We start from the raw sequence: 19,045 nt of genomic DNA on the forward strand, positions 1-19,045 counted from the left end.
GGAGATCCCAATTATTCGGGGAGTGCCACATCCTCGACGGGATTTCCGAGGACCCCTCTCCCGGAGCTCATATGACCTCCCAGGGCTCGTAATGAACCTTCATGTCGAGGGAACATTTTCCCTAGTGCGGACCGAATCGACGCGCAATGGCCTCCTTCGGCCTTTGAGCTTCTCTTTCCGGTCACGAAACGTAAACAGGCGAATCGGAGTCTGGAGCAGTAGTCCCAATTTACAGTCCCAGTTGCTGTGTTCATTGGTCGTTAAAAACTGGTTTCCGTCCATGGGAGCGATTCCCACCGAAAACCTCTTTGAGAAAGCCGATGACACAAGAATGATAGTCACCACGCCTTTCTATATTATCGTAGCGCTATTCCGCACTTCAGGATGTGATCTCTAATGGGCCACGACGCCACGCCGAGGTCTCGCTACTCGGACCTGATACGCCCCTCGCGCCGGCGGTGCGAGTGGAGCTCGACCGGGAACGTATTATCCCTCTCGGAATAGGCCGGTACTACATATTAACAGGGAGACTATTGTTGAGAAAAATATGGAATTGAAGAATGTGGTGCGGGCTCGCAGGGAGCGCGCCGCGCGAGCATGAATGTCGGAATGACCGGAAGATTATTCCGTGGATCGATGAAGCTCCTCCCATCCAAGAATTTCAAGTTTCTCACGAAGTGCGATGCCGGTCGTGGAATCCGGAGAGTCACCGGAATATCAAGAGATGGCTTCTCGAGTCTGAGTGTCGGAACCAACTTGGGCCTCCTTCACGGAAGCTTTCTTCTGGATATTGGCGAATGACTGTTACGACACACAATCCCATTCAATTTAGAATGAACTTTTCTGAGAATCTCCCAAGCATTTCCGCCGGAGCAGACTTGCATGAAGAATATCATCGAGCAGTCACTCAAAAGACCAGCGGAGCTGCGATTCTGTGGGAATGGCATCGGCCAAAAGATCGAACCCCGCGGGTCATCGAATGAGGTATCGCTATTGGATGTCCGGGACTTTGCCTTGCTAGCTGAGGCTCTGGACCAAGGAATCAACCTCTTAGAGTCTTGGAGATTGAGTTGCGCGGTTTCGCTGTGTTTCCCAAAGTTACGCTCCCTGAAGCGAGCCGGTCTCTGAACGCTAGGACCCTCTCTGTCCCCGAACCCCGTGGCTCGAGCTTTGATGAGCTCAGCGCAATCGGTATGGAATTCAATCTATTAACTCATTTCGCAGTCGAAATCCACGACATCGAAGCAGAGATATCCGCAAACCTCATATCTTAAGCGAAAAGGAGCACCACGTAACCCGCACATGAGGTCTCACATGAGGGCAAAAAAATTTTCCGGTCATACAAGCCGTATCCATCGGATCAAACATTATAATATATCTCCGACCATCGCCCCTACGGCACGATGTGCGCGTGTCCGAGGGAGCAAGAATCGAGGATCAAGACCCGCGAAACCCGACAACGGGCGGAGATTTTGCTCGGCGTCGCGACTTGGATTTGAATGTTTTCATGATTGTCTCAATGTTTCTAATTTCGGTTGGAGGCTCCGGGAAATCAGTTAAACATGGCTTCCATTCTGTTACCAACAGCCTCTTTCGCGGGAGATGCCATGGATTGGAGAGTTTCTCCATGACTCATCTCCATAATAGTTCCATGACTCTTGTGGTAATTAGTTCAAGCTGCGAATTCTCAGTTCAAATTTGGTCTAGGGCACCCTCGAAGACTATCAGCCATTCCCCGCCGAAATTATAACAAAAATAAGTAGACAGCGATGATTGCAGCCAAGCATCCACTCTGCAAGGACACCATTGCTCAAGCGTCTAAGCGAATCGTTGTGCGCGCAAATCTTACTTCAACTCGTGGAGGCTCGCAGACTGAAATAACTGTCTATCTAAAAGTTTGTCGCTCGCGTCCGATCTAACCCCTCCGTAACTTCACATGCACATCGTGCTGATTGGGAAAAATCATTCGATGAAGGGATCGAACTTAGAACGGATTCTCTGAGAAATTGGTGAAATAAAACTGCGGTCGATAGAAATCCCGGACTTCCTACAGGATGAAGAATTGAATGATCTAGGTAGAGAGGTAAATCGAGATTACTTCTCTGGTCCACATCGAGGCTATTTCGGCTCAGATTTCAGTTCTGGTGCGCCGCGCTAGGGGAAAACTCCAAAGTGATTAGCATGACCGATAGACAAACGAGAGCGGTTTCAAGTTTCTTGCGCCAATCGATCAGGAGTGGGGCTATGAGCTCTCGATTTGGAGCCGGTCATACAAACCACCAGCCGAGAAGCACAGGCTTCAAATTAGGACAAACAATGGAGTTCAATCAGAACAAGAAGAGCGGACATGCGGTTCCCCGCCTCGGGGCGGGGCCCGCGCGGGAAGAGGTGATTATCTCACTTACTTGAAAAGTCAATATCGGTCCGGATTCACCGGCAATATCCCGGCACTGGAAACGATCACTTTGAGTCGATTGGATGCTCCAGAAACTTTTCCGTTCTATGTTCCCGCGACTGAGAGCCCGAAGACGATGTTGGACAGGGTGAACACAGCTCTTCCCGGGGTTGTTCAATGGCAACTACGGGACGACATGCCGCAGGTCTGATCAATCGTTATCGTAAGTCTGATTTGGGGAACTCGATGGCACACCTCAGTCTCCAGCATTACCTCCTCGCCCGGCTAGGATGTCCTTTGGAGACGGTTCGCCCCAGGGCGATCGGGAGACCACTAACACGTGTTCGACATGAGAAGCTGATTATGATAGATAGATAGTTGATAGGTAACCGGTTGGATGTTGAAAGCTTTCGTATTTCTAGCCCGCCATAGTCTTTTAAGATTGTGGGAGAGGAATGACGGACTTTTGAGAGAGGGCGTAGTCCACTGCCGCCGTTCCCGTCGCTATAGTCTAGGTGTCTTGCGAGCGTCAGGGACCGAGCCGCGACGCTCCTTCTGGGATTTTCTGATTGTTGGAACCTTCCAATTTGGTAGAGTAGCTCGAATGCCTTCTGATAGGGATTTATCCGCCCGCTCTTTTTGTTCTCAGCTTCGGGCTCGCAGTCTCAGTATCCCCCTGACTGAGACATTTCTTTTCCGGAACGATCGATTTCCCGGAAAAATTATATATGAAATGTCGAGCGTGATTCGAATCGTGTGAGTCGAATATCGATCTGCGGGAGGCGTCGATTCTGGCTGCTCCGCTCAGTCACGCAGATGTGCTCGCTCGCGTTGACTCGCACCCGGTTTCCTTGACCTGACGGGCGTTCCCAAGGAAAACGATGATTTGTCACTATCTGTTTTTACGTTCAGCTCTCCGATAATGACTATGTCTGAGACCCTGCCAACTTTCCTTAGCATGTACACCGCCATCACAGCTCAAAAATTTTCATAGAGTCTCTTCGCGTGCTTCCATATGTGTATCATCAATTTGATTGCTTCCTGTGTGTGTGTGCATGAGCTAGCAGAAAAGAGTTTTTCCAGCAGGACTTTCCTTTGGAGACGAGTGGACGGGATTACAGCGAAGGAGTGAACCGCGGACGATCACCTGTACTCCGCACATCCTCTGCTGTACCCCTAGCCAAACGGATGGCAGGGCGTTGCACTGAGAATTTTGGCAGCGTCTTACATTAGTTTGGTACATGTTGGTTGAATATATCCACTCTTTGTCTCACGTCGAATACGATTCGCTGTACGCAGATTCGGCTTCTGAGTCTGACGGACAACGTCTAAGGCTGTATTCAGTCAGATCGGACTGACTGTAATTTGGGTATCTCACAACTCTTTAGGAGGGATTTCCCAGCGGATATCCGCGGAGTTTCGGGATCATCGGATGTGGCCCCAGCTGGTATTCGGCGTTAACGCGAGATCAAAAATATATCCATTAAAATATATACAGTACACACTCCCTGTCTCGAGGCATTCACTGGAAAGTCCTCCATCGGTTATAACTTCGATCGTTGGTCATTCTGAAAACGACAGTTCTCGCTGAAGTACAGTCTCCATAGGATCACCCATCAGCCACGAGAGTGTGCTCTCTGAGCTACCGTATATCTCCAAATAAAAGGCACCCTCCAAATACAAGACACTGTCGGAAGTACTATAATAGAAGACACCCCTGAATAAAAGACACCCCCCAATAGTAGGCATCCCCTTAATACAGGACCCTGTCAAAAATACTATAATAGAGGACACCCCCAAATAGAACACACTGACTGTCCTGCATTTTCGGGGTGTCTTCTATTGTGGAGGGTGTCTTCTGTTTGGGGGTGTCTTCTATCAGGGGGTGTCTTTATTAGGGGGATGTCTCCTATTCGGGGGTGTCTTCTTTTGGGGGGTTACAGAGTTCGAAAAAGCTCTCCCTGGATGTTGGTCGTCAGATTCCTGGTCGTGCTGCCCTTCACATATATGTCTAGGGTTTTCCGTGGATTTCTCCCGTCGAGGTGACGTCCAGAAAGGAAGCCGCCCACCGAGCTACTGACTCTCGAGTCCAGTCCTTAGAAGTGTTGATCGAGATCCCACGAGCATTCCCCACCGGTGCCACATTTTCTGCCTGCCCGCGGTGGGCATTCCGCTCGACAAAAGGGTCGACATTCCTCTGCTGAGCTGGCCGAGCTAGCAGCCCTCCGCACTCCAGCGAAGAGAGCCGAGTACACATATCAAGAGCTGATCTTTCCGCATAAATGTGCCTCAATTCAAACATCGATTGTGACGTCGCCCCGCATATCGATGACTTGTCGATCTCCGACGCGTCGGACCAAAAGCACCACGACGCTTCTCATCGACTGGACAGTTGCTTTTGAATGTGTTCCCCGCTCTCATCATGTTCTCCTCCAGAATCGCAGAGGGTTCTCCTCTTGAAATAAGCATGATACGCGAGTGCCTCGAACATCACTCGAACGGATCCCGAAAGGTCAAAGCTCGAGACTCGAGACACTATACCAATGATGCTTCTCGGAACTTCATGATTGCTCGCCTGGACTTTTGAATCCAGATCAATACAGACCGCTCTCCGTCCTTTGAGATCGACGAGAGCCCTGATTCTAATATGTTGTGACTGCCATATCAAAGTGATCCCTGACTCGCATCCTCGTGGAGCCTTAACCAAGCGAGATTCATTGATATTTCGTCCCCAATGATTGACGACCTGGTTCCGGTCCGATTGGGCTCTCGTCTCAGTTTTTTATTGTACCCGCGCAGGCTTGTGCTGCTGGCTCATGAGTCTCACATGATAGTTGGAGCTCCATCGATGCTCTGAGGGACGGCTCGCAGCTTCTCCGAGAACAAGTGATCCACCTGGCAGAAAGCGTCGGCGAAGACTCTCCAAATGCTTCATCCAGTCGAGTTACGCCTTAAAAAGTCTCAAAGTGTTTATTTCTCAGGCGTTCTTCCAAGGCTCCGAGTTTTTACTCTTGGCCGCCGATCAGAAACTTTCGTTCCTCGACGCGAGTGTTCTTCTGAAAGTACAATAAACTTCCGTTGGTTGCTCCGCCATGGTGGTTTCCCGTGGATCGGAATATTGGCTCGTCCTCTACGTTCCGGTAGTTTCTAATCAACCGAAGACCACTGGGATCCCCCGATGACTTTGAGAGCTTAGTTCGCCATCATAGAGACAATGATGAGTTGCTTTCGCAAACAATCCGAACCCAGTTGGAGAAATTGCGAGAGAGTAACGTATGGATCGTAAGAGATATTCAGCGTTCCAAGTACGAAGATGGCCTCCGAATCTCAAGAACTTGGTCGGAGAATGTAGGCCATAGCTCACATCGGGCCGAGCTAAGTCGCATCTGGAATGGTCCTCATGTTGGATCTAGTCCCTTTGAGAATTTAAATAGCCTTGGGACACCTCCACATCACGACGATTCGAACTTTCTCGGGAAGTAAGAATGGTCGCAGATTTCGAGTGGCCCTCCCGCGCCCAGATTCATCATCCGATCACCCGCATACTCACGCTATTGAGAATCCACTCCCAAAATCCCACGCAAACTATCAGAGGAGAGAAGCACGCTTCACTTGAAACCACAATCTCTGAAACTCGAGAGTCGCTTCCCGGGATGAGAAGTCTGTGTCCTCCTCACACCTGATCCGAAGAGACTACTTTCAAAATCACCGGAAGACGGATTAGACGAAGTCGTCCCGGATATGGTCCCTTACAACCAACACGGAGCTTCATTCAAGATAACAACGGGCCCCTTATCGTCCGAACCCCTCGTCGGTCCTTCCCCCCCAGGATAAGAAAGATGGAACTCGCCAATGTGGTGAGTTAATGAGCGGCGTTGAGCGTAAAATGGGTGCACTGGGAAATTGCTGCGTATTCTAAACAGAATATTATCTCTCTTACGTCATGTTATAAATGTAGTGCGCAGAAAAATTAGCGCTGTAGCTTGCGGGTTTCCGGTAGACCTCGTTGCTTGATTGCTCGAGAAATCGCAAACGATCCCAAATAATCTCCTGTTCCATTCGAGCATCCAAGCAGGAGAATGGAAAATGCTACTCATTCGTTTTTGAGTGAACAACACCCGGAGACCGAACAGGGAATTCGAAACCCCTATGGTATCTCCTCTGTGGTATCAACATGTCCGTACAATGGGGAACGACAGGGAAGTCCGAAATCTCGCGAGCACAAGCGTCAGTTCTCGGGACTCGGGGACTTTTGCGGAGTGAGCCAAATCGCTCAAGGGCCTCCTATCGGCTGTGACTCGGCAATATCGCATCGTCCAATCGCCGAGGGCCGAACTCCGGATTTTTGCGACGCCGTTTTTTATTCCGAGTAAAAAAAGAGTTTCGCATATCCTCCCTCGGCTTCGGCGATCGGTAGCCTCTACAAGGCATTGTTCCAACTCCCGTTTTTTTTCCGGGAATAATTCTAATTTCGACTCCCCCCGATGGGCTTGGAGCAAAAACTTCACGAAGCATCGAAGTAAAATGTTCCCGGTCTCGAGTTCTTTCACTGGTAGCACGAACGCTCTGATGATGACGAGAGAGGAATATTCTTCAGAATCTCGTCAGTCTGTCGATCGCTTCCGGGCATCGGAAGACCGAGCGCTCGATTGACTCGTCGCGATCAAGAGCCTGAAACTTTCCCCGATCTGTCCATCGAGGCTGCACGACCCCAGATTGGTCTGGTCCACTGCATCTTGAAGTCGAGTAGAGAAAGTGTTTTCTATCGAATTTTCTGAATTGTAGTATTCATTGTGGATATGGATACCCTTGAATGATCCCGAACCGGTTTTCCGCTTTTCGGTATTGAATTTGCAAGACCAAATGATATCGCTGTCAAACGCAGGCTTCACCTGGGAAATCAGAATGTCATTCTGTACACGAGCAAATCGTTGCGGGCGTTCACCGTCCCGACTGATTGTGAGCCGGCGCTCAACTTCGGGTATATTGTTAGCAGTTTGGATCTTGCCTCCGCAGAAGTATCAGAGGGTTTAAAGGAAAAAATTCTGTGCGTGTGTGATTTCAATCCTATTTTTGCTTCGAGCCGGCTGGAAGGCGATTCCGCGAGCGGGCGAACACGGTCAAGGTGAAGAACTTTCACTCAACCGAGGGGGTGCCACCCGTTGAAGAGAGCAATCATGTCATTGACTCGAAACCACAGTGAAAATTGGTCTGATACTGAGGCTGATTCCGGAATTTCTGATGAACGAGCTTGAAATCCTGCGACTGGTAGGATATTTTTGCAGGCTCCGAAATTTCAACTTCCGAGTACCGATGCCCGCATCGAGCGGGCCCGATGCTTCGTCCAGAGAGCAGGGAGCAAGGCAGGAGAAGCTCGAAAGCTGGAATCGCTCATGAGGGTGACGCCGTCGAATGAGGGTGGACGCGAATCGTCATGCAACTCCAAAAATCTAGGGATGAGTCCAGCATAGCGGAGTCCGGAGAGCTCTGGATTGATTTATCTCAATAGTGTGTCATTGTAAGAGCTCTAGGTGGAGACGACGCTGCCGACCCTCTGGAACAACCCGCTTGCCAACGGAATTGTTCTCGACTTAAGACACTCGCGCTGCACTTGAGGTCTCAAAAATGAAACTTGAGTCCAACATTGATTCTTTTATTGACGGAGGAAACTCCTCATGCTCTACGATAATCATGAGAATCTCCTCCAGCACGCCGCTGTGATTGCTAGGTCTTCATGAATCGATGTCGAACAGAGAATGCTCTCCCTGCCACATGTTGGAGGACAGGGAGGAACCAGAAGAGAACCAGTTTAGGAGCTTTTGAGACTCAATCCTGATGATTGGGTCGATGGTGAATTTCCGAAAAATGCCTCACAAGCAGCTCTGCAGGAGATTCTTACGTTAACTTGGAGAAATGTAGACCGATCCCCTGAATCCGGAGACTCCGGATTCACTATGCGAATGACGGAGATGAGGTGGATTATTAATCTAGATAAACTCCGCTCTCCGTCTGACTGGATTGCTTTGTCGATTATTACCTCGCGATAGAATCAATCGATAAGTCATATACTTATATTTTTTGCAACATTCCTACTGTGAGTAATTCTAGACACAATTCGATAGATGCTAGCTTCCAAATCTAGACTGAAATCCAGAGCACAATCTGCTCCCACAAAAAATCATTTCTCCACGGGTAAATTCCAAAGGTCTATACAGATCTAGGCTACGGTTTTTCTCGAATATGTACCATCTATTATTCCGAGCAGGTCGGTCTTCGAGCTCTCGAGTACGAGGCTCATATGCATTGCTCATAGCATCGTATGTAACAGTTCCTGCCGACGATGCTGTCGACATAATCATCCAGTGTTCATAATTTATTCGATCTATAATCTAGAGTAAGGAACACCAACGCTGTTTTCTTCAACGAGCAGGGGCTGGCCGAGATCCCCATCGCATTCCCACACCAAATCTCTGGAGTAGTCCGATCATCCTCGCTTGAACGTGGCGACTCTCGCGATAACCCCTCCTTGATCATGAAGAATATTGATACTCGGGAACAAGCTTCCGGAGGAAATATTAGAAGTTCTGAGTAAGAATTATGTCTTTTCGGAATCCGCCGAAAATCGACTGATTGCACTTCTGGGCCGAGTGGCTACTCTGACTGAATCCTCCGGTTGAAATAACTACTTCTGACTCTCCGCTTGCGAATCTACCGGACGCGACCCTCATGCGAAGATCTCGCCTAGGAGCCCATGTTCGTATATCATGTATTTACATACAGGAAGCGGCGAAAACAGCCGTAAAGGTTAAAAATAAGGTCTCGAAAGAGGATCGGAGATTTGGAGGTGATAGATACTTGCTCGAAAAAAGCCTTGGAATGGCGAGAATATGCGTACATGAATACGAAACAAATCGAGAGCTTTGATATGAGGCAGAAACACAGGAGAATTCAGAACAAAAGGTAATTTACGCATAAGTGTTCCAATATGGACAAATTTATTGAACATTTCATTCTCTAATTTGAAACCATCGAAAAAGTTTCAAACCTAATTGTCTCCCGGAAACGGAGGAGTAATAATTGAACAATTTCTAAAATAGAATACTCTAGCAACAATGAAAAAAGCCTAAACAAAAGACGGGAAACGATCCGATGGGAGGATCGGAAAATCAAAGACTTTAGGAGATGGAGAATTAGGAGCTGCTCTAGGATAGGTACCGGGTCTTCTACATAGGTAGCCTCGGTTGGCGAATAGCCAAATAGTTCCAACCGTGAAGGTTGAGAGATACGGGAGCATAATTTGAAATGGATTCTAAAACGATACGGAGACCGATTGGAACGAAAATTTGTGATTTCCTCGTTCATGTACTCTCTTCCATCTCATCAAATTCCGTTGTATACGCGTTCAGCATCTACAATCATCCGTGAGCTTGTTCGTGGGCCGAGACGTTCCACGACTCCTCACGCCTGGCTGCTCATTCCGTAATAGCTATTGTCAATCGAGTGATGTCTTTCGTTTCAAGCTTCCGCTAGTTGTGCCCTGTCGAGAGTTTACCCGAAAATTTCATGTCCCTCCTATGTCTCTTCCGGTGCACCCGAGCCGTTCGAAAGATACCTTGAATTGTGCTTCCGGAGCCTTGTTATTCACACATTGCTTCTCTGCTCGGTTGGTCATTCGATTCGTGTCCGTATTGTAGTCCGATGTAATCTACGACATTGTATCATCTTTTCTGAGAGGACTCTTCTCGCACGATCTCCGATTCTAGCCGGAATCTATACCTCAGTGCTTCAACAGTGGCCTCGTCCAGGCGGGGTCCAGAAATCTCGGTCGGGGAGGTGGTGAGCACCCATCTGCAGACCCATCCGTAGTCTGTCCTGCTGATGTTGTTGTTGCTGCTGTTGTTGATGCAGATGGCTGACTTTGTCGAGAGCATCTAGATCTGAACGCAACTGTTCCTGCAGCACCCGGATTTGCTGAGGAGACAGCTGGTCGAGATCCACCGAACGAAGACCAAATGGCCTTTGTTGAATATCTACTTGCAGTTTCTGCAGCTCCCGGATAGCGTCGTCCCTCTGCTGCTCAGCAACTTTTTCGCGCCGCATGGCTTCCTCAGCCTGGTTCTTGTATGTTTCACAAACCTGCAATTACCAGGACGGACTTTTATCCGGTGGGAATTTCGAACTGGGTGACTGAAGTCCACCAGACGTTCTCCATGTCCTCTTCTCGGAATAATTAAATGCTACGCGAGAGAAAACACTCAAGGTCACGTACGGCTCTGATTTGGGCGAGTTGCGAATCGCTCCAATTCGTCAAATGCCCATTGAGACCTTGATTCGTTTCCCAAAGACGAGTAGAGGGTGACTGCGACGGTTGAGTGGCTCCGACTCCACTGTACGTTCCGAATCCGGTGGCATTGAAAGGTGAGCCATAAAACGCTGCGGCAGATTTATCGATTGAACCGCCCATGGAGCTAGGTGGGGACGCGGGCCTGAAACGAAAATGGCATTTGATGAAACCTTCACGCAGCGAAAACTCGCTCTCGAACCCGGTCGGGCAACGTCTGGTCCGTATCTCCTCCACTGACACTCCAGAGGAAGCGAAACCGAAAGCAGCTCACCTCTCTCGCCCGGGAATGTTAACAGGTTGACTGTTCGGGATTCCGTTGGGATTGGGCAATCCATTGGGGTTGGGGATAAAGCCAGAACTGACAAGCGCCTGGTTGAGAGAGGACGCCATAGGATTTGAGTTGGAGCACTCCTCCACTAGGTCCTTGTCGAGACACGCTTCTACGTCAATCTCTTCCAGGTTGAGGTCGTCCAGCGCCTTATTGACAACGGACTCGACCGTGTTGGGAAAACTATAACTATTCGCAATAGATGCCCATTCCTTAGCCGATCCGTCCATCGTCTTTGCGCGATGCTTGCGCATGGCATTGTGTTCTTCCCGCTCGCATCCCGGCGCTTTCTGATAATGCGGGAGCGCCGACTCCATAGTCTGTTTTCGAGGAACAGAAATAGGGGGAAATTAGCGAAGCCTTCCTCGATGGGGCGGCTTGAGTCTGATTGTCAGCAACATTCTTGGATGCCGAGGATGAATCGGTCCACTCACTTTGAGTTGCAAATGATGTTGTACAGCTGCTGCGTGAGACGTGCTGTAGGAGCGAGGCCGTCCGATTGGTCCCATACTGTTAAACGCTACCAAGTCTGGTCCCATAGACGACATAACCTGACCGTTTTCCTGGAGGAACAAGGAGAGAAACTCCGCGCGTTATTCTCGACTTTCGGATCATTGGTCGCTTCATCGATCATGACCTTGATGATGGACTGGCAGGACTCTGAGAGACCAAAATACTTACAGGCTTGTTCGCTCCGGGTGAGGGTGACTGCGGTAGTACGTTTGAAAGGATAGTGGCCAAATTCGTAGCGTCCGATCCTACTTCGCGGACAGCACTCATTTCTTCTATAAAGACAGAAGCAAGTCTTAGCTCTCATGAGAACCGTCGGAGCTCCTGATCTGAGCTCCCCGTCAAAGATCCCGAGCTTCGTCGTTAAATCTCTGGAACATCATTCGAAGGCGAGGAAGAGAGAGTCAGGGCAGGGGGGGGGTAACTTACTGTCTACATGGGCGAAAGCGCAGAAGGGCCCCCGGGGGCAGAACGATGTTTGTTGCATGTCATTGCATTTTGTGGATTTGTAGATTTCAGGATGAAACTGTTGCTCGGTACGTGTGTGGCAGTACGTACACTGATCTCCGCTATCGCAGTGAGCTGGGTCTCCCCATTCGTCTCCCTAGGGAAATGAAGGATAGCTTTTGGGAAACTACCTCAGATCGAATTTGTTGTGCGCATAAATTATACAACAGATTATTTGCGAACTGCGGTCGATGAGAGCATGTGAGTTCCAACGAGGCAGATGGTATCGGAAGAACAGACTCTCTACAACTGCCTACCTGTTTCACGTTTGGACAGGGAGTACTTCGATACTTGAATTTCTGAGGGGGCCTTCGCTTATCCCGAGAATTGTGATACTGTGGACACGCATAGCCCTGGCGACAGAGCCTCGGAGGTCTTTTGCATTGTTCGGTCTTGTAGTTGCCGAGCACGTAGTTGGTGTCTTGCCACCGGGGGTCTTCACTGACTGCGTTGCGGTCCTTGTCGAGATTGGGCACCAGGACACCATTGGCGTCGATCTCGCTCCCATCCTCACTAAGAATTTTTCCCTGAATTTCCCGAATGTCGTACACTGGGTTCCTCAGGTCGTGGAGGCCATGCGCAAACGCACAGTGGGGTCCATTCTTAACGCAGTGGCCGCGGGCGTCCGTGTCGTAGACACAGATCCCTGTTTTGTAGTAGCGCAAATGGTATCGCCGTTCCGTGTCTCCGGCCGTGCGGTGGAGGAAAGGACACCTGGGGAAGGACGAGAGAGACGTTTTCTTCCTTTTCCATAGCAACAATGTCTCTAAGGATCCATTGAGGCAATTTTCTCAACTCCCACCCCCGAAGACGGAGAGACTGCCTCGAGCGTATCCCCCTCAAGGTGTCTCACGTCATCCACGATTTTCGCTCCGGGAGAATTCTGAGCAATCGATGACATGAACTCGACCCGGATACTCACTCATCGCTGTCAGGGCAGATCCCGGTGGTTTCATCGTATTTGGTGCAGTAGACGTCGGGTGAATAGTTGAAACTTTTTGACTTCGGGTCTCGAATGGGTCGACGCCTCCTCTGGTTCATGAAGTGCCAATGAAAACAGGTGAAAGGCTTGTGCTGCGTACATTTATGCTGCAGGAACTGCGGACACTGTTCCACGCGGAATTCTTTGAGGTATCTGAGAGTGAAAGGAAAGCTAATCAGTTCAATACTCGAGATGTGAGCGACTGCGGGAGAAGGATCACATACAGTCACGAAAATAATGTTCGTCATTTATATCAGCTTCGGGAGAGGTGTCAGAAGGATCCTGGTCTCGGACTTGGGAATTGTCCGGCCTTGGGAACAGATCTGGCATTAATGCCCTCGTACCGAGTTGACCCGCTGGCGCTCCCTCATTGAAACAGATGGAGACGAGCAGCCGCTAATAGACCGAGAGCGATATAATTCATCATATTCTTGGACGATGCGCATCGAGAATTAGTCTCGTGAATCTCGCGAGCGGCAATGCACTGTAGCGAGCAAATCGCAAATGAAATAAAATCCTGTGACTAGACCCGAAACACAGGAGTTAACCTTCGACTTCGAGCGGTTTTCCAGTACATCATGAAGCTTCCCCCTGTGGCGAGCCGTCTAGCTTGACTCATCAAATCGAAGCAAACCAACAAATGGGTAAACAAACCAGAAACTCTCGAGAGACCTCCGCCAACGTTCCAAGTCCCCAGATGTTTTTTGCTTGGAAAGAGTTTGAAACGTTCCCTCGTTCAAACTAGTTGGCCGCAGTATCAGAAAATGTTTTGAGTTAGCTCGTTTTTACCTTCTCCCGGAGAAGGAGAGGAACGCGTATGTTTTGTGTTCTGTTGTTGTATTTTCAATCGGACGAATTTCTGGAACGGCACAAACTTGGCACCGAACATCCTGCTAGCACTGGATCCGACCACGATCCAAACAACGCCGCGCCGTTGCCTCGCTGCGCTGTTTCTTTGCCGAGTCGCTAGCGGAATCCATATCGAATCCAACGTGCTGCTCGCTAACAAATGTATATCTCACATTCGCGATGTTCTCAGGAATATTTCAGCTCGCACATTTGTGCTGGTCGGCTTCCGTGGGCTCCTAAGACCGCAATAATACCCAGAGCGGGTTCGATGCTCACGCATAGAGCGTTGGGATCGGACGATCCGCAGCGGTATCGTCGGAGCGCTTTTGTTCCTAGGCGTTGGTTATTTACTACTTGGATCAGGGAAGGGGTGACCCGAAGCGACTTTGAACGACCTTGAAAAGACGGTGGTCCTCCTGAAGAGCGTTTCTCCGCTACTTGAGACGAACAACAACAGGCCGGCAACAGACATCTTCAAACGACGTCGCCCGCAACTTGGCGCGGAATCGACGGACCAGGATCCCATGCTATTGCCTTCGGACGCTACCGATCGGTCGCTAACGAGGAGCCGACACACAGCGAACTTCACTGCCAACAATTGAATTTTACGCGCGAATCTCCCTCGGAGCTCCGATTGGCTCCTCCGCATCGCTGTCGTGAATGTCCCGGGAAACTTGTGACTGCAACCCTTCAATCAGCATGGGCTGCCCGGTCTCGTTGAGACCATCCTCCAATTCGTGGAAGGAGTAAGTTTCAGCCCAGGCATCATGTATTATTAAGAGCGCCGAGGCCCTATTGAGTGGTGCCCCGCATTGCAGTGGCAGATGCTTTCCCCAAACACGGCACACAGCATGCAGATAGTAGAAATGGAGAAAATAAACGAGCCGCTAGGATAACACCGAGGCATTCGGCGACAGATGCGATTTGCTGCAACGCCGTTCAGGAAAGGGCTTGGGTGAATACGCGGACTCGGCGCCACGAATCGAGAGTAGTTTAATGACCAACAGCATTCCGCCGGACGTCCGAGAGCAGTTTGTTCTACGAGACCGTCTCGCTTGCGAAATAAATACTCCGCGTTCCATTTAACGGCTCCGACATGCGGAATAGCTGAACTCGAGTGTGACGCATTCTAATAGATTTAGGGCGGCATTCGATATTTTCGCGCCGATGTTGATGCCTGAGATCGGCTGCTTTCTCGAAGCAATGAATTAACGACAAATGCGCAACTTGATCAGACTTTCCATGAGTTGGATAGTTTTACCCAGGAAAGCCTCTTTCAAAATTTCATTCCTCACAGACGAGGGTTGAAAGACCGTCAAGCTAATGTTGTTGTTACATTTATATCCACACGACGCGATAGAACAGATGGTCGCTTGACCCGACATATCGACGTCGAAAATCATTCGCTCCACGAAGCTGCGAGAACACCGACTTCCTCTAAACGTAAATGTTTTCTGACGCAACATCTGCCGTCATTCCGTGAATGCGACATGGAGCACGGGCTCGCGTGGAAAACGAAGACGAATCGCTAGGTCCACCCCGTGGTCTTTCCGTGAGAGGTCCTCATATTCCAGATGAGCGACACCTTACGAAATATCGTGAGAAAGGGTGTCAGAGACCAATGGTTTCCTGTGAGCCATATTCGGCCAGCCAACGCGGTGGTTCCACTCAGAGTCGATATTCAATCTACTCACGACAATATTCCAGCATTTACCGTCATCGTCGTGGACTCCATATCCCTCCCCCTATCTGAAGCGCATGGTTTCTCGACGATGAAACGAATAGCGAACGAGAACGGCTAAGATTCGTCGACTTTCAGCTGGAGCGCATTCCGAAACTTTGCCGAGATGACGCGGGCGAGAACTGAGGGAGCACCGGTTGCAAAGAGCACAGCAATAAGACCAGCGGTATGTATGGCCTGCGTCGCCACGTTAGCGCACGAAATGCCAAGACACGGACTAGACCCCTGAATGAGTCATACTCCGTTCGCGGGTCTCAAATTTGATTATTGCGTCCGGTTGGATTTTTCCCAACAGCGCAATAGTCTTCCAGGATAATTCGTGCAAACATATCGAACGAGAATATTCTCTGTGAATTCTGTCAGCCCGAGGTCGTCACCGTCAATGCTATGCTGATTATCTCCATGCTCATTCCTCACCGCCTGTGTTTGTTGAAATTCGTGTCGGTCGTGCGGCGGAACCAAATCTACTACAAGGATCGAACTCGCGCTCGGAAGCGCGCAGCGATTAGTGGAGCTTATCGATCGTTCTCATATTGGAACCATCCTGATACATGAGATCGCGAACGCTCCTTCGGATTTCACCTCAATCTCCGCGGGAGAGGTTTGGAATCCAAGAGCGGGCGGCCGAGCTCGACATCATTTACTTCAGAGAAAATCCGAGTCGGCTTCAGATGGTCGACGCAAATTATCGTAACGGTACTCACGTGTAATGGATAGGCTTTTCAGTCTGAGCCGTGAGAGTGGCCTTCGCTTGGCCTGCCGCGATATCGGCGGCGTTCGAGCTCATCCTGCTGCTGACGGCGGCTTTGGTGATGAACGCACGTTTTCCGATGATTTTCACTCACTGTTTCACTCAATCAGTCGAGGACACCAATACGCGGGAATCGACGATACGATTGGATTAGGTTGATGCCGAGTATCCTTTCCGCGGCTCGACGCGCTGAAGTAGAAAACGGGGATTGGAAACACGCGCACAAATTCGAGAAACTCGTGCCAGATCGCAAATCGGAACCCGAGCGTACGGAAGCGGATTTTTCGAGCGAAATTTCAACCGAATGCCCACAAGAGACGGCAGTCGCTAAAGTCGCATCAGAACACGCTACTTGATCGTGGAGTCAACAGCAGTGGCACGTTGCGCCCTGTTTGAGACATCCGAGAAGCTCTTGCGCGTCTCACTGGCACTACCTGGTCGCACCCTTCTGCCAAACAACTTACTCAGTTTTCGGCGCGTATTCGTTCGTTCGTGCCGATCGTCAAACGCAGAGCGGTAATTCGTCGGTTTGAATTCAATCTGTCAACGGAAGGGTCCGTTGTTTATTTGAGAGGGGTTCTTGCATCTCGAGTGGACAGACGACAGATAATCTTCACCCGTTCAGCGCTGCTGCCACCTAATGCATCAATAATTGCGTCTTGTTGTTGTACTCGCCCCTATCAGCGAATGGACGGCGCAAACCAACGGAAGGGTTGACGACGCTCCCGAATTTTCTGCGAACTTCTGTCGCTCACCAAGTCAATGTTTCCCTTCGAGGTCGCTCCTGTCCTCAAATTCGATCACTTATAATTTTCTGTTCCTTAGTAATTCCTTCTGCGGTGCCGAGGATGATGATGCCAGTGTATGAACGGGTAACTGGCGCGTGAACAAGAAAACAAACTGTCAAGCCACAGTTATGTGTTTTGTTTTCCCCCTTGCTCTGAGCGTTCGCGTACGAAGCTGGACAAGGGACTGCTCGGTGAAACGAACTCGGAAATCTATGGTTGAGGCCTGCCTGGTAGCTGTCGTCGTCGAAAACCACCACCACACCACGATCGGCCGAAGGCAGATCTGCCGCTGCTGCTGCTGCTGGAGTACGTTGTCTCGTGTAGGCAACTACATTTAGTTCAGTTTTCTGTCTCCACGCTTGCCGCGAAACAGAGTTGATATCGCGATGGGAAAGCGACACAACACGCTCGTGTGGTCGTCGTCGTCACAGTAAAAGAGTCCGCATTTGTATAAACAACAACCTCACACTCGCTGCTCCCTGCTCACTCACTCACTGACTGCGCACTCAAGTTTCCAGCTCTCTCGCCGTGTTTTGCTCCGAGCGCCTGTAACGTCCGATGGTGGCGCCACGCTGCGGCACCCGGACACCGGGAGCTCTTTAAGGGTCATTCACGTCCTCGCTGCGGAAAACGTGGTCACCGCTCTCGTGGTGGTGGTTCGGCCCGAAAGCGACCCAAGTATTCGACTCTCGACCGAATATTCGACCGTGCCCGCGCTTGACATCCTTCATTTCCATGAAATGAACGGATCCAAGTGAACGTGAAGGAAGAGAGGGCAAATAAATATTACGGAGAATGGCTTTTCGGCGACCGCCCTGTCAAGCCATGCCCGCTGCGCCGCCGCGAGACAACGCGCGCGCGCACTCTGCCCGAGCGGCACTGGCGCCGACGGTACGAACACGAAGGAAAACGGAAAGCTACTGGAAGAACGGTCGCGGTACGGACAGGCCGCCGCGCGGGCAGGCAGCGGGTGCATGCTTGGCGGTTCGTTCTCTGAAGAGGAGTTCTCCGCCACTGCGCAGCGACTTTCGTTTTTATCGTTCGGCCGTTTTCTGGATGGAGAATGAACGGCGGTGGATGTCCGATGCGCTACGACGCACAAACAAGGAGGGGGGAGGGGTCGTGATGGTGGCCCACTACCATCTCCGGAAAGACTGCTCACAGATTGGCGGGCCAACGATCGAGCTGGGCCGCTCGTTTGGGCAAGGAGAACTTACGAAAACAACACCGATATCCGGCGCCGGTCGTCGCCTGCTTGGCTCTCGTCATTTCGAGTCCTGGGGTTGTCGTCACAACCGATTATTCCTTCTGTGAACATTGGATTTTCGAAAGAGCAGGTGCTCTTCTGTCAAGTTCGCGCTATTTCGTTCCTCCAGAAACGGCTCCAGCAAAACAGCCCGCGCGATGGCGGCTGTCGCGCCGCCGAAAACCGGCAGCCGAAGGGGCGAGCGAGCGCCTGTTCAAGATCTGAACAGAGAATCTATAAGAGAAGAGCGCACGCGAATATTCCTCGCTCGAGGGCTTGAGCGAACAGCTGCGAATCGGCTCAATTGAGCGAGCGTCCTTGAGCCTAGGAGCGGGGTCGCGTCTCGCGTGCCTTCGATTCGAAAAGATGATTATAGTTTTGCTCCCGAAATCTCGGAAATTAGCTTCCAGCGCTAATCAATATTCATGAAGAAGCCTGGATTCACAGCTTCCCCTTTTGAACTCGAACTCCTGCCGTCAAGGATGAACTCGCCCGGCCTAGAGACCCGAGACTCGGTTCTTTCGGTCGCCTCCCGTCTTCCCTGGCTGTTCTCAAGAATCGAACATCCAACAACAGGTCGTGGCCCATCTCGCCAGAATATCTG

General features: G+C 50.4%; 1 protein-coding gene across 1 annotated transcript; it reads right to left on the bottom strand.

Moving 5' to 3' along the window:
• Nucleotides 1–9,689: 9,689 nt before the first annotated feature.
• unk (RING finger protein unk) lies at nt 9,690–16,957 on the bottom strand. Its single transcript, XM_029113033.1, has 10 exons — nt 16,872–16,957; nt 16,361–16,596; nt 13,007–13,219; nt 12,342–12,798; nt 12,007–12,181; nt 11,749–11,852; nt 11,502–11,630; nt 11,011–11,387; nt 10,665–10,881; nt 9,690–10,531 (listed from the first exon to the last, which is right to left on the bottom strand). Exons 2-10 carry the CDS (start codon nt 16,441–16,443, stop codon nt 10,181–10,183), a joined length of 2,106 nt encoding a protein of 701 aa, XP_028968866.1. The 5' UTR covers nt 16,444–16,596; nt 16,872–16,957; the 3' UTR covers nt 9,690–10,180.
• Between the last annotated feature and the right edge of the window lie 2,088 nt (nt 16,958–19,045).

Source organism: Galendromus occidentalis, unplaced genomic scaffold (assembly GCF_000255335.2).
Source record: "Galendromus occidentalis unplaced genomic scaffold, Mocc_1.1 scf7180000075986, whole genome shotgun sequence".
NCBI lineage: Eukaryota > Metazoa > Arthropoda > Arachnida > Mesostigmata > Phytoseiidae > Galendromus > Galendromus occidentalis.